Below are 16,992 nucleotides of genomic sequence, written 5' to 3'. Positions count from 1 at the left end.
GCAGAGCTGTCACCGCGCACATCTCAGGGTCTCCTTATTTCCCGTGTTTAGCGCACGTGCGGCGCTCGCCATACTCACTGCTTTCTTGTAGCTGACGGTGAAGTGCGGGCTCTGGGGGGGGATGATGTGCACGTTGGAGACCTCGCACGAGATGTTCACTAGTTTCTGTGTATGAGAAAATATCAGACAGGATTAATGACGTTACTGAGCAACACACAGAGGCACAGCCGGGCCGGAGAGGACTACAAGTCCCAGCAAGGAGAAGAGACACCGGGCCGGCGAGGACTACAAGTCCTAGCAAGGAGAAGTGGCGCCGGGCCGTCGAGGACTACAAGTCCCAGCAAGGAGAAGTGGCGCCGGGCCGGCGAGGACTACAAGTCCCAGCAAGGAGAAGTGACGCCGGGCTGTGCTACACCAAAGTGTTGGAAGAGCAGCAATCACCCAAGTTATAACCAAAGATAAGCGGCGCCTTCCAAAGACGAGTGCTCAGCCCGGTGCCAGCAATAGGCCAGACGTCCTGAGCGGTAACACATTCCGGGCCGCGGGCGGCGTTCAGCGGACGTCACGCAAAAACGGGACAGAAAACGTCCTGGATTCAGGCCGAGCAATTTGAACCATTTTAGCCGTTTTCTTGCGACGATATGACGGTCAGCGGAGAACACAAATCAACAACGATCCCACTCGTCCGCAGAGCGCAACTCACCAGAACCTGATGGAGACGTCTCCCAATCTCAAAGCCCCCAAAATGGAGAATCCCAGGGTCCGCCGCGACCGAAACATTGCTGCCGAGCTGCCTGTAAACCTCTGCAAAACATCACAAGGGAGAAAAAAGTCAGGGGGGCGCGGGTGGGGACGAGGATAGGGACTCGGGGGGGTCTGGACGAGGACAGGGACTTGGGGGGGGGGGGTGGGTTACTCGGATAGGGACTCGGGGGGGGGGGGGGGTATGGACGAGGACAGGGACTTGGGGGGGGGGGCGGGGACAGGGACCAGATCAGGATAGGGACTCGGGGGGGGGGGGGGTTGGGGTCAGGACGAGGACAGGGACTTGGGGGCCGGATCAGAACAAGCCAAGGTGAGGACAGGTGCTAAGGGGGGCCGGATACAAGTGTAGGAGGTAAAGTGTCTGCCGGTCCCGCTGTACAAGTTTCTTGCTGGGCTCGTGTTACATGAAGCAGCCAATCTAAACAAGTGGAACTGCAGTGTAAAGCAAGGGGAGGGAGAAAGCAGCAGTGTGAGCCTCTGATAAGAGAGAAGGTGGATTCCAGACTACATCAGACTCCAATGCGCAGTGATCATAGCTGTGCCCTAACAGAGCAGGGCTGCAGTATAAAACATGGAGGACGGAACAGTCTGAGGAGACTGGAGGTGGATTCTAATTGATTAGTTGAAGCCGCAGTTTTCCCGGTTTTCGCAATAATGGCATTTCGATGGCGCGATTCATTGGGGTCCCCTGATTGGACGTCTCTTATTGGTGGGTAGGATTTGTAGAGCGCCGCCGGTGCTGGCAGTGGGTGGACCCGTGCCCTGATGTGGGGTATCACGGGGTAACACTGTGTCCGTACTTGACTCCAGGAGGTGGTGGGGAACAGGTCGGATCATCGGCTTATGCATCGAACTATCCAGAAACACGGACGACGATGATGATGATGAAGGTTTCTTGAGACTCCGATCCCCTTTGGGTAAACTGAACTTGGAAGGGGAAGCGACGTCCATAACGGCACAGCGATCAGCGCAAAATAATGAGAAGCGTCACCTGCAGCAATAAAGAGAAGCGTCACCTGCAGCACACGGCGATTATAACATTATAATAACCAGGAAGAGGTCACAGCGATTATAACATTATAATAACCAGGAAGAGATCACAGCGATTATAACATTATAATAACCAGGAAGAGATCACAGCGATTATAACATTATAATAACCAGGAAGAGATCACACAGCGATTATAACATTATAATAACCAGGAAGAGATCACACAGCGATTATAACATTATAATAACCAGGAAGAGATCACACAGCGATTATAACATTATAATAATCAGGAAGAGATCACAGCGATTATAACATTATAATAACCAGGAAGAGGTCACAGCGATTATAACATTATAATAACCAGGAAGAGGTCACAGCGATTATAACATTATAATAACCAGGAAGAGATCACAGCGATTATAACATTATAATAACCAGGAAGAGATCACACAGCGATTATAACATTATAATAACCAGGAAGAGATCACACAGCGATTATAACATTATAATAACCAGGAAGAGATCACAGCGACTATAACATTATAATAACCAGGAAGAGATCACACAGCGATTATAACATTATAATAACCAGGAAGAGGTCACAGCGATTATAACATTATAATAACCAGGAAGAGATCACACAGCGATTATAACATTATAATAACCAGGAAGAGATCACACAGCGATTATAACATTATAATAACCAGGAAGAGATCACAGCGATTATAACATTATAATAACCAGGAAGAGATCACACAGCGATTATAACATTATAATAACCAGGAAGAGATCACACAGCGATTATAACATTATAATAACCAGGAAGAGATCACACAGCGATTATAACATTATAATAATCAGGAAGAGATCACACAGCGACTATAACATTATAATAACCAGGAAGAGATCACACAGCGATTATAACATTATAATAACCAGGAAGAGATCACACAGCGATTATAACATTATAATAACCAGGAAGAGATCACACAGCGATTATAACATTATAATAACCAGGAAGAGATCACACAGCGACTATAACATTATAATAACCAGGAAGAGATCACAGCGATTATAACATTATAATAACCAGGAAGAGATCACACAGCGATTATAACATTATAATAACCAGGAAGAGATCACACAGCGATTATAACATTATAATAACCAGGAAGAGATCACAGCGATTATAACATTATAATAACCAGGAAGAGATCACAGCGATTATAACATTATAATAACCAGGAAGAGATCACAGCGATTATAACATTATAATAACCAGGAAGAGATCACAGCGACTATAACATTATAATAACCAGGAAGAGATCACACAGCGATTATAAGATTATAATAACCAGGAAGAGATCACACAGCGATTATAACATTATAATAACCAGGAAGAGATCACACAGCGATTATAACATTATAATAACCAGGAAGAGATCACACAGCGACTATAACATTATAATAACCAGGAAGAGATCACACAGCGACTATAACATTATAATAACCAGGAAGAGATCACACAGCGATTATAACATTATAATAACCAGGAAGAGATCACAGCGATTATAACATTATAATAACCAGGAAGAGATCACAGCGATTATAACATTATAATAACCAGGAAGAGATCACAGCGATTATAACATTATAATAACCAGGAAGAAATCACACAGCGATTATAACATTATAATAACCAGGAAGAGATCACACAGCGATTATAACATTATAATAACCAGGAAGAGATCACAGCGATTATAACATTATAATAACCAGGAAGAGGTCACACAGCGATTATAACATTATAATAACCAGGAAGAGGTCACACAGCGATTATAACATTATAATAACCAGGAAGAGATCACACAGCGATTATAACATTATAATAACCAGGAAGAGATCACACAGCGATTATAACATTATAATAACCAGGAAGAGATCACAGCGATTATAACATTATAATAACCAGGAAGAGATCACAGCGATTATAACATTATAATAACCAGGAAGAGATCACAGCGACTATAACATTATAATAACCAGGAAGAGATCACACAGCGATTATAAGATTATAATAACCAGGAAGAGATCACACAGCGATTATAACATTATAATAACCAGGAAGAGATCACAGCGACTATAACATTATAATAACCAGGAAGAGATCACACAGCGATTATAACATTATAATAACCAGGAAGAGATCACACAGCGATTATAACATTATAATAACCAGGAAGAGATCACACAGCGATTATAACATTATAATAACCAGGAAGAGATCACACAGCGATTATAACATTATAATAACCAGGAAGAGATCACACAGCGATTATAACATTATAATAACCAGGAAGAGATCACACAGCGATTATAACATTATAATAACCAGGAAGAAATCACACAGCGATTATAACATTATAATAACCAGGAAGAGATCACAGCGATTATAACATTATAATAACCAGGAAGAGGTCACAGCGATTATAACATTATAATAACCAGGAAGAGGTCACAGCGATTATAACATTATAATAACCAGGAAGAGATCACAGCGACTATAACATTATAATAACCAGGAAGAGATCACACAGCGATTATAACATTATAATAACCAGGAAGAGATCACACAGCGATTATAACATTATAATAACCAGGAAGAGATCACACAGCGATTATAACATTATAATAACCAGGAAGAGATCACACAGCGATTATAACATTATAATAACCAGGAAGAGATCACACAGCGATTATAACATTATAATAACCAGGAAGAGATCACAGCGATTATAACATTATAATAACCAGGAAGAGATCACAGCGATTATAACATTATAATAACCAGGAAGAGATCACACAGCGATTATAACATTATAATAACCAGGAAGAGATCACACAGCGATTATAACATTATAATAACCAGGAAGAGATCACACAGCGATTATAACATTATAATAACCAGGAAAAGATCACAGCGATTATAACATTATAATAACCAGGAAGAGATCACAGCGATTATAACATTATAATAACCAGGAAGAGATCACAGCGATTATAACATTATAATAACCAGGAAGAGATCACAGCGATTATAACATTATAATAACCAGGAAGAGATCACAGCGATTATAACATTATAATAACCAGGAAGAGATCACACAGCGATTATAACATTATAATAACCAGGAAGAGATCACACAGCGATTATAACATTATAATAACCAGGAAGAGATCACACAGCGATTATAACATTATAATAACCAGGAAGAGATCACAGCGATTATAACATTATAATAACCAGGAAGAGGTCACACAGCGATTATAACATTATAATAACCAGGAAGAGATCACACAGCGATTATAACATTATAATAACCAGGAAGAGATCACACAGCGATTATAACATTATAATAACCAGGAAGAGATCACACAGCGATTATAACATTATAATAACCAGGAAGAGATCACAGCGATTATAACAGTATAATAACCAGGAAGAGATCACAGCGATTATAACATTATAATAACCAGGAAGAGATCACAGCGACTATAACATTATAATAACCAGGAAGAGATCACAGCGATTATAACATTATAATAACCAGGAAGAGATCACACAGCGACTATAACATTATAATAACCAGGAAGAGATCACACAGCGATTATAACATTATAATAACCAGGAAGAGATCACACAGCGATTATAACATTATAATAACCAGGAAGAGATCACAGCGATTATAACATTATAATAACCAGGAAGAGATCACACAGCGATTATAACATTATAATAACCAGGAAGAGATCACACAGCGATTATAACATTATAATAACCAGGAAGAGATCACACAGCGACTATAACATTATAATAACCAGGAAGAGATCACACAGCGATTATAACATTATAATAACCAGGAAGAGATCACACAGCGATTATAACATTATAATAACCAGGAAGAGATCACACAGCGATTATAACATTATAATAACCAGGAAGAGATCACAGCGATTATAACATTATAATAACCAGGAAGAGATCACAGCGACTATAACATTATAATAACCAGGAAGAGATCACACAGCGACTATAACATTATAATAACCAGGAAGAGATCACAGCGATTATAACATTATAATAACCAGGAAGAGATCACACAGCGATTATAACATTATAATAACCAGGAAGAGATCACACAGCGATTATAAGATTATAATAACCAGGAAGAGGTCACAGCGATTATAACATTATAATAACCAGGAAGAGATCACAGCGACTATAACATTATAATAACCAGGAAGAGATCACAGCGACTATAACATTATAATAACCAGGAAGAGGTCACACAGCGACTATAACATTATAATAACCAGGAAGAGATCACAGCCGATTATAACATTATAATAACCAGGAAGAGATCACACAGCGATTATAACATTATAATAACCAGGAAGAGGTCACACAGCGATTATAACATTATAATAACCAGGAAGAGGTCACACAGCGATTATAACATTATAATAACCAGGAAGAGATCACAGCGATTATAACATTATAATAACCAGGAAGAGGTCACACAGCGATTATAACATTATAATAACCAGGAAGAGATCACACAGCGATTATAACATTATAATAACCAGGAAGAGATCACACAGCGATTATAACATTATAATAACCAGGAAGAGATCACAGCGATTATAACATTATAATAACCAGGAAGAGATCACACAGCGACTATAACATTATAATAACCAGGAAGAGGTCACAGCGATTATAACATTATAATAACCAGGAAGAGATCACAGCGATTATAACATTATAATAACCAGGAAGAGATCACACAGCGATTATAACATTATAATAACCAGGAAGAGATCACAGCGATTATAACATTATAATAACCAGGAAGAAATCACACAGCGATTATAACATTATAATAACCAGGAAGAGATCACACAGCGATTATAACATTATAATAACCAGGAAGAGATCACACAGCGATTATAACATTATAATAACCAGGAAGAGATCACACAGCGATTATAACATTATAATAACCAGGAAGAGATCACACAGCGATTATAACATTATAATAACCAGGAAGAGATCACACAGCGATTATAACATTATAATAACCAGGAAGAGATCACACAGCGATTATAACATTATAATAACCAGGAAGAGATCACAGCGATTATAACATTATAATAACCAGGAAGAGATCACAGCGATTATAACATTATAATAACCAGGAAGAGATCACACAGCGATTATAACATTATAATAACCAGGAAGAGATCACAGCGATTATAACATTATAATAACCAGGAAGAGATCACAGCGATTATAACATTATAATAACCAGGAAGAGATCACAGCGATTATAACATTATAATAACCAGGAAGAAATCACACAGCGATTATAACATTATAATAACCAGGAAGAGATCACACAGCGATTATAACATTATAATAACCAGGAAGAGATCACAGCGATTATAACATTATAATAACCAGGAAGAGGTCACACAGCGATTATAACATTATAATAACCAGGAAGAGGTCACACAGCGATTATAACATTATAATAACCAGGAAGAGATCACACAGCGATTATAACATTATAATAACCAGGAAGAGATCACACAGCGATTATAACATTATAATAACCAGGAAGAGATCACAGCGATTATAACATTATAATAACCAGGAAGAGATCACAGCGATTATAACATTATAATAACCAGGAAGAGATCACAGCGACTATAACATTATAATAACCAGGAAGAGATCACAGCGACTATAACATTATAATAACCAGGAAGAGATCACAGCGATTATAACATTATAATAATCAGGAAGAGATCACACAGCGATTATAACATTATAATAACCAGGAAGAGATCACACAGCGACTATAACATTATAATAACCAGGAAGAGGTCACAGCGATTATAACATTATAATAACCAGGAAGAGATCACAGCGATTATAACATTATAATAACCAGGAAGAGATCACAGCGATTATAACATTATAATAACCAGGAAGAGATCACACAGCGATTATAACATTATAATAACCAGGAAGAGATCACACAGCGATTATAATATTATAATAACCAGGAAGAGATCACAGCGATTATAACATTATAATAACCAGGAAGAGATCACAGCGACTATAACATTATAATAACCAGAAAGAGATCACACAGCGATTATAACATTATAATAACCAGGAAGAGATCACACAGCGATTATAACATTATAATAACCAGGAAGAGATCACAGCGACTATAACATTATAATAACCAGAAAGAGATCACACAGCGATTATAACATTATAATAACCAGGAAGAGATCACACAGCGATTATAACATTATAATAACCAGGAAGAGATCACACAGCGATTATAACATTATAATAACCAGGAAGAGATCACACAGCGATTATAACATTATAATAACCAGGAAGAAATCACACAGCGATTATAACATTATAATAACCAGGAAGAGGTCACAGCGATTATAACATTATAATAACCAGGAAGAGATCACACAGCGATTATAACATTATAATAACCAGGAAGAGATCACACAGCGATTATAAGATTATAATAACCAGGAAGAGATCACACAGCGATTATAACATTATAATAACCAGGAAGAGATCACACAGCGATTATAACATTATAATAACCAGGAAGAGATCACACAGCGATTATAACATTATAATAACCAGGAAGAGGTCACACAGCGACTATAACATTATAATAACCAGGAAGAGATCACACAGCGATTATAAGATTATAATAACCAGGAAGAGATCACAGCGATTATAACATTATAATAACCAGGAAGAGGTCACACAGCGATTATAACATTATAATAACCAGGAAGAGATCACACAGCGATTATAAGATTATAATAACCAGGAAGAGATCACAGCGATTATAACATTATAATAACCAGGAAGAGATCACACAGCGATTATAACATTATAATAACCAGGAAGAGATCACACAGCGATTATAACATTATAATAACCAGGAAGAGATCACAGCGATTAGAACATTATAATAACCAGGAAGAGATCACAGCGATTATAACATTATAATAACCAGGAAGAGATCACAGCGATTATAACATTATAATAACCAGGAAGAGATCACACAGCGATTATAACATTATAATAACCAGGAAGAGATCACACAGCGATTATAACATTATAATAACCAGGAAGAGATCACAGCGATTATAACATTATAATAACCAGGAAGAGATCACACAGCGATTATAACATTATAATAACCAGGAAGAGATCACAGCGATTATAACATTATAATAACCAGGAAGAGATCACAGCGATTATAACATTATAATAACCAGGAAGAGATCACAGCGATTATAACATTATAATAACCAGGAAGAGATCACACAGCGATTATAACATTATAATAACCAGGAAGAGATCACACAGCGACTATAACATTATAATAACCAGGAAGAGATCACACAGCGATTATAACATTATAATAACCAGGAAGAGGTCACACAGCGATTATAACATTATAATAACCAGGAAGAGGTCACACAGCGATTATAACATTATAATAACCAGGAAGAGATCACACAGCGATTATAAGATTATAATAACCAGGAAGAGATCACAGCGATTATAACATTATAATAACCAGGAAGAGATCACACAGCGATTATAACATTATAATAACCAGGAAGAGATCACACAGCGATTATAACATTATAATAACCAGGAAGAGATCACAGCGATTAGAACATTATAATAACCAGGAAGAGATCACAGCGATTATAACATTATAATAACCAGGAAGAGATCACAGCGATTATAACATTATAATAACCAGGAAGAGATCACACAGCGATTATAACATTATAATAACCAGGAAGAGATCACACAGCGATTATAACATTATAATAACCAGGAAGAGATCACAGCGATTATAACATTATAATAACCAGGAAGAGATCACACAGCGATTATAACATTATAATAACCAGGAAGAGATCACAGCGATTATAACATTATAATAACCAGGAAGAGATCACAGCGATTATAACATTATAATAACCAGGAAGAGATCACAGCGATTATAACATTATAATAACCAGGAAGAGATCACACAGCGATTATAACATTATAATAACCAGGAAGAGATCACACAGCGATTATAACATTATAATAACCAGGAAGAGATCACACAGCGATTATAACATTATAATAACCAGGAAGAGATCACACAGCGATTATAACATTATAATAACCAGGAAGAGATCACAGCGATTATAACATTATAATAACCAGGAAGAGATCACACAGCGATTATAACATTATAATAACCAGGAAGAGATCACACAGCGATTATAACATTATAATAACCAGGAAGAGATCACACAGCGATTATAACATTATAATAACCAGGAAGAGATCACACAGCGATTATAACATTATAATAACCAGGAAGAGATCACAGCGATTATAACATTATAATAACCAGGAAGAGATCACACAGCGATTATAACATTATAATAACCAGGAAGAGATCACAGCGATTAGAACATTATAATAACCAGGAAGAGATCACAGCGATTATAACATTATAATAACCAGGAAGAGATCACAGCGATTATAACATTATAATAACCAGGAAGAGATCACACAGCGATTATAACATTATAATAACCAGGAAGAGATCACACAGCGATTATAACATTATAATAACCAGGAAGAGATCACAGCGATTATAACATTATAATAACCAGGAAGAGATCACACAGCGATTATAACATTAATAATACCAGGAAGAGATCACAGCGATTATAACATTATAATAACCAGGAAGAGATCACAGCGATTATAACATTATAATAACCAGGAAGAGATCACAGCGATTATAACATTATAATAACCAGGAAGAGATCACACAGCGATTATAACATTATAATAACCAGGAAGAGATCACACAGCGATTATAACATTATAATAACCAGGAAGAGGTCACACAGCGATTATAACATTATAATGGTAATTATAAACAGGGACTGGTAGTTATTATACACAGGAGGGGGTAATGGGGCGTTATAGTCACCAGGTCGCGGTCACATTCTCCGGGTGTCCCTGTCTTACGATGTCAGGACGCGTTGCTATGGTGACACCGGAAAAAGGACTGTACCACAGACTGAGCAGGGGGAGAAAAGACTGGGAAGAACTATGTGAGGATGGCGGGGGAGCTCTGGAGTTATCCGTGCAGTTAGCGATGAACCGCTAATATGTGTAACCAAGACAAGTGTCCCCCAATATATCACATAACAACAACTGCCCCCCCGTATATCACATAATAACAACTGCCCCCCCGTATATCACATAATAACAACTGCCCCCCCGTATATCACATAACAACAACTGCCCCCCCGTATATCACATAATAACAACTGCCCCCCCGTATATCACATAATAACAACTGCCCCCCGTATATCACATAACAACAACTGCCCCTCCGTATATCACATAATAACAACTGCCCCTCCGTATATCACATAATAACAACTGCCCCTCCGTATATCACATAATAACAACTGCCCCTCCGTATATCACATAATAACAACTGCCCCCCCGTATATCACATAATAACAACTGCCCCCCCGTATATCACATAATAACAACTGCCCCCCCGTATATCACATAACAACAACTGCCCCTCCGTATATCACATAATAACAACTGCCCCTCCGTATATCACATAATAACAACTGCCCCTCCGTATATCACATAATAACAACTGCCCCTCCGTATATCACATAATAACAACTGCCCCCCCGTATATCACATAATAACAACTGCCCCCCCCGTATATCACATAATAACAACTGCCCCCCGTATATCACATAATAACAACTGCCCCCCCGTATATCACATAACAACAACTGCCCCCCCGTATATCACATAATAACAACTGCCCCCCCGTATATCACATAATAACAACTGCCCCCCCCCGTATATCACATAATAACAACTGCCCCCCCGTATATCACATAATAACAACTGCCCCCCCGTATATCACATAATAACAACTGCCCCCCCGTATATCACATAATAACAACTGCCCCTCCGTATATCACATAATAACAACTTGCCCCCCCGTATATCACATCGTAATAACTGCCCCTCCGTATATCACATAATAACAACTGCCCCCCCCGTATATCACATAATAACAACTGCCCCCCCGTATATCACATAATAACAACTGCCCCTCCGTATATCACATAATAACAACTGCCCCCCCGTATATCACATAATAACTGCCCCCCCGTATATCACATAATAACAACTGCCCCTCCGTATATCACATAATAACAACTGCCCCCCCGTATATCACATAATAACAACTGCCCCTCCGTATATCACATAATAACAACTGCCCCTCCGTATATCACATAATAACAACTGCCCCCCCGTATATCACATAATAACTGCCCCCCCGTATATCACATAATAACAACTGCCCCCCCGTATATCACATCGTAATAACTGCCCCTCCGTATATCACATAATAACAACTGCCCCCCCGTATATCACATAATAAACAACTGCCCCCCGTATATCACATAATAACAACTGCCCCCGTATATCACATAATAACAACTGCCCCCCCGTATATCACATCGTAATAACTCCGCCTCCTCGTGAAGCAGGGGGAACAGGATGAGCAGAGGATTGTGGGAGTTCACACTGAGCATAATTCAACAAAACGGTCCTTATTGCCCATAGCAACCAATCACAGCTCAGCTTATTTCTCTTAACCTGCCAAATTGAATCTGCGCTCTGATTGGTTGCTGTGATCGAGGTCAGTTTTGATAAATGAGGCCCAGTGACTATGAAGGATCTGTGGGGTCCGGGGGTCTTTACTCGGGACAAGTATCTATGGCCAGAAGAACGTGTAATCCGTTAAAACAGCGGCCGTCACGCAGACGCATTATTTTCACACAACCAAAAAGACCATCAAGTAATAAAAAAACATGGAGATTATCCCGAGCGAGTACCGCGACATCACCGCGACATCACCGCGACATCACCGCGACATCACCGCGCCGCCATATCTACAGAACACCCGGTAAAGGCTCCCGAAACGTTATTTTTCAGTCAGTGTGGACCTTCCTATAAGGGCTTATTCAGACGCACGGGATATACGTCCGTGCCACACGCCTGATTTTCACGCGCCTCGCACGGACCTATGTTAGTCTACGGGGCTGCGCAGAATGTCCGTGATTTTGACGCAGCGTAAAACTCACAACATGTCCGATATTTCTTGTGTTTCTTGCGCATCGCGCACCCATTGAAGTCAATAGGTGCGTGAAAATCACGCGCAGCACACGGAAGCCCTTCCGTGGGACGTGCGTGATTCGCGCAACAACAGTAAAAACTATGAATGAAAACAGAAAAGCCCCACATGCTACAAACAGCGCGTCATAATGATGGCGGCCGCGCGAAAATCACGCATCATACGAGGGTGACACGCGGAGCTGTTAAGTGCCTTTTACTCCACTATTACATTGTGGAGTATAAGGGGGGGGGCACTATTACATTGTGGAGTATAAGGGGGGCTCTATTACATTGTGGAGTATAAGGGGGGGGCACTATTACATTGTGGAGTATAAGGGGGGCACTATTACATTGTGGAGTATAAGGGGGGGCACTATTACTTTGTGGAGTATAAGGGGGGCACTATTACATTGTGGAGTATAAGGGGGGGGGCACTATTACATTGTGGAGTATAAGGGGGGGGGCACTATTACATTGTGGAGTATAAGGGGGGGGCACTATTACATTGTGGAGTATAAGGGGGGGGCACTATTACATTGTGGAGTATAAGGGGGGGCACTATTACATTGTGGAGTATAAGGGGGGCACTATTACATTGTGGAGTATAAGGGGGGCACTATTACATTGTGGAGTATAAGGGGGGCACTATTACTTTGTGGAGTATAAGGGGGGGCACTATTACATTGTGGAGTATAAGGGGGGCACTATTACATTGTGGAGTATAAGGGGGGGCACTATTACATTGTGGAGTATAAGGGGCGCACTATTACATTGTGGAGTATAAGGGGGGGCACTATTACATTGTGGAGTATAAGGGGGGCACTATTACATTGTGGAGTATAAGGGGGGGCACTATTACATTGTGGAGTATAAGGGGCGCACTATTACATTGTGGAGTATAAGGGGGGGCACTATTACATTGTGGAGTATAAGGGGGGCACTATTACATTGTGGAGTATAAGGAGGGCACTATTACATTGTGGAGTATAAGGGGGGCACTATTACTTTGTGGAGTATAAGGGGGGGCACTATTACATTGTGGAGTATAAGGGGGGGCAGTATTACATTGTGGAGTATAAGGGGGGGCACTATTACTTTGTGGAGTATAAGGGGGGGCACTATTACATTGTGGAGTATAAGGGGGGGGGGCACTATTACATTGTGGAGTATAAGGAGGGCACTATTACTTTGTGGAGTATAAGGAGGGGCACTATTACTTTGTGGAGTATAAGGGGGGGCACTATTACATTGTGGACTATAAGGGGGGGCACTATTACATTGTGGAGTATAAGGAGGGGCACTATTACATTGTGGAGTATAAGGGGGGGCACTATTACTTTGTGGAGTATAAGGGGGGGCACTATTACATTGTGGAGTATAAGGGGGGCACTATTACTTTGTGGAGTATAAGGAGGGGCACTATTACTTTGTGGAGTATAAGGGGGGGCACTATTACATTGTGGACTATAAGGGGGGGCACTATTACATTGTGGAGTATAAGGAGGGGCACTATTACATTGTGGAGTATAAGGGGGGGGGCACTATTACATTGTGGAGTATAAGGGGGGCACTATTACTTTGTGGAGTATAAGGGGGGGGCACTATTACATTGTGGAGTATAAGGGGGGCATTATTACATTGTGGAGTATAAGGGGGGGGGCACTATTACATTGTGGAGTATAAGGGGGGGGCACTATTACATTGTGGAGTATAAGGGGGGCACTATTACTTTGTGGAGTATAAGGAGGGGCACTATTACTTTGTGGAGTATAAGGGGGGGCACTATTACATTGTGGAGTATAAGGGGGGGCACTATTACATTGTGGACTATAAGGGGGGGCACTATTACATTGTGGAGTATAAGGAGGGGCACTATTACATTGTGGAGTATAAGGGGGGGCACTATTACTTTGTGGAGTATAAGGGGGGGCACTATTACATTGTGGAGTATAAGAGGGGCACTATTACTTTGTGGAGTATAAGGAGGGGCACTATTACTTTGTGGAGTATAAGGGGGGGCACTATTACATTGTGGACTATAAGGGGGGGCACTATTACATTGTGGAGTATAAGGAGGGGCACTATTACTTTGTGGAGTATAAGGGGGGGGCACTATTACATTGTGGAGTATAAGGGGGGCACTATTACTTTGTGGAGTATAAGGGGGGGGGCACTATTACATTGTGGAGTATAAGGGGGGCATTATTACATTGTGGAGTATAAGGGGGGGGCACTATTACATTGTGGAGTATAAGGGGGGCACTATTACATTGTGGAGTATAAGGGGGGGCACTATTACATTGTGGAGTATAAGGAGGGGCACTATTACATTGTGGAGTATAAGGGGGGCACTATTACATTGTGGAGTATAAGGGGGGGCACTATTACATTGTGGAGTATAAGGAGGGGCACTATTACATTGTGGAGTATAAGGGGGGCACTATTACATTGTGGAGTATAAGGAGGGGCACTATTACATTGTGGAGTATAAGGGGGGCACTATTACATTGTGGAGTATAAGGGGGGGCACTATTACATTGTGGAGTATAAGGGGGGCACTATTACATTGTGGAGTATAAGGGGGGGCACTATTACATTGTGGAGTATAAGGGGGGGCACTATTACATTGTGGAGTATAAGGGGGGCACTATTACATTGTGGAGTATAAGGGGGGCACTATTACATTGTGGAGTATAAGGGGGGGCACTATTACATTGTGGAGTATAAGGGGCGCACTATTACATTGTGGAGTATAAGGGGGGGCACTATTACATTGTGGAGTATAAGGGGGGCACTATTACATTGTGGAGTATAAAGGGGGCACTATTACTTTGTGGAGTATAAGGGGGGGGGCACTATTACATTGTGGAGTATAAGGGGGGCATTATTACATTGTGGAGTATAAGGGGGGGGGCACTGTTACATTGTGGAGTATAAGGGGGGCACTATTACATTGTGGAGTATAAGGGGGGCACTATTACATTGTGGAGTATAAGGGGGGGCACTATTACATTGTGGAGTATAAGGGGGGGCGCTATTACTTTGTGGAGTATAAGGGGGGCACTATTACTTTGTGGAGTATAAGGGGGGCACTATTACAATGTGGAGTATAAGGGGGGGCACTATTACTTTGTGGAGTATAAGGGGGGGCACTATTACATTGTGGAGTATAAGGGGGGGGCACTATTACTTTGTGGAGTATAAGGGGGGCACTATTACATTGTGGAGTATAAGGGGGGGCACTATTACTTTGTGGAGTATAAGGGGGGCACTATTACATTGTGGAGTATAAGGGGGGGCACTATTACTTTGTGGAGTATAAGGGGGGGCACTATTACATTGTGGAGTATAAGGGGGGGGGCACTATTACATTGTGGAGTATAAGGGGGGGGCACTATTACATTGTGGAGTATAAGGGGGGGGGCACTATTACATTGTGGAGTATAAGGGGGGCACTATTACATTGTGGAGTATAAGGGGGGGCACTATTACATTGTGGAGTATAAGGGGGGGGGCACTATTACATTGTGGAGTATAAGGGGGGCACTATTACATTGTGGAGTATAAGGGGGGGCACTATTACATTGTGGAGTATAAGGGGGGGGCACTATTACATTGTGGAGTATAAGGGGGGGCACTATTACATTGTGGAGTATAAGGGGGGCACTATTACTTTGGAGTATAAGGGGGGCGCACTATTACTGTGTGGAGTATAAGGGGGGCACTATTACATTGTGGAGTATAAGGGGGGGCACTATTACATTGTGGAGTATAAGGGGGGCACTATTACATTGTGGGGTATAAGGGGGGGGCACTATTACATTGTGGAGTATAAGGGGGGCACTATTACATTGTGGAGTATAAGGGG

At 40.6% G+C, this 16,992-nt stretch overlaps 1 protein-coding gene across 4 annotated transcripts in view; it reads right to left on the bottom strand.

The window, feature by feature from the left end:
* The window catches only part of CFAP221 (cilia and flagella associated protein 221), a 97,504-nt gene that overhangs the window by 62,994 nt on the left and 17,518 nt on the right, over positions 1–16,992 (bottom strand). For 2 of the 4 annotated variants that reach the window (XM_075828987.1, XM_075828990.1), the window contains exons 1-4: positions 10,891–11,111; positions 1,566–1,756; positions 704–804; positions 79–165 (exon numbers count right to left, since the gene is read on the bottom strand). In XM_075828987.1, the coding sequence (XP_075685102.1) occupies positions 79–165; positions 704–804; positions 1,566–1,716 (339 nt within the window). In that variant the 5' untranslated portion in view covers positions 1,717–1,756; positions 10,891–11,111. Of the gene's footprint in view, positions 1–78; positions 166–703; positions 805–1,565; positions 1,757–10,890; positions 11,112–16,992 lie in introns of those variants that run through there. The other 2 variants (XM_075828989.1, XM_075828988.1) reach the window with 1 other exon arrangement.

Source organism: Rhinoderma darwinii, chromosome 6 (assembly GCF_050947455.1).
Source record: "Rhinoderma darwinii isolate aRhiDar2 chromosome 6, aRhiDar2.hap1, whole genome shotgun sequence".
Taxonomy (NCBI): domain Eukaryota; kingdom Metazoa; phylum Chordata; class Amphibia; order Anura; family Rhinodermatidae; genus Rhinoderma; species Rhinoderma darwinii.
Note: the sequence above shows the minus strand (reverse complement) of the source record. Positions and strands in the feature narration are given on the sequence as shown.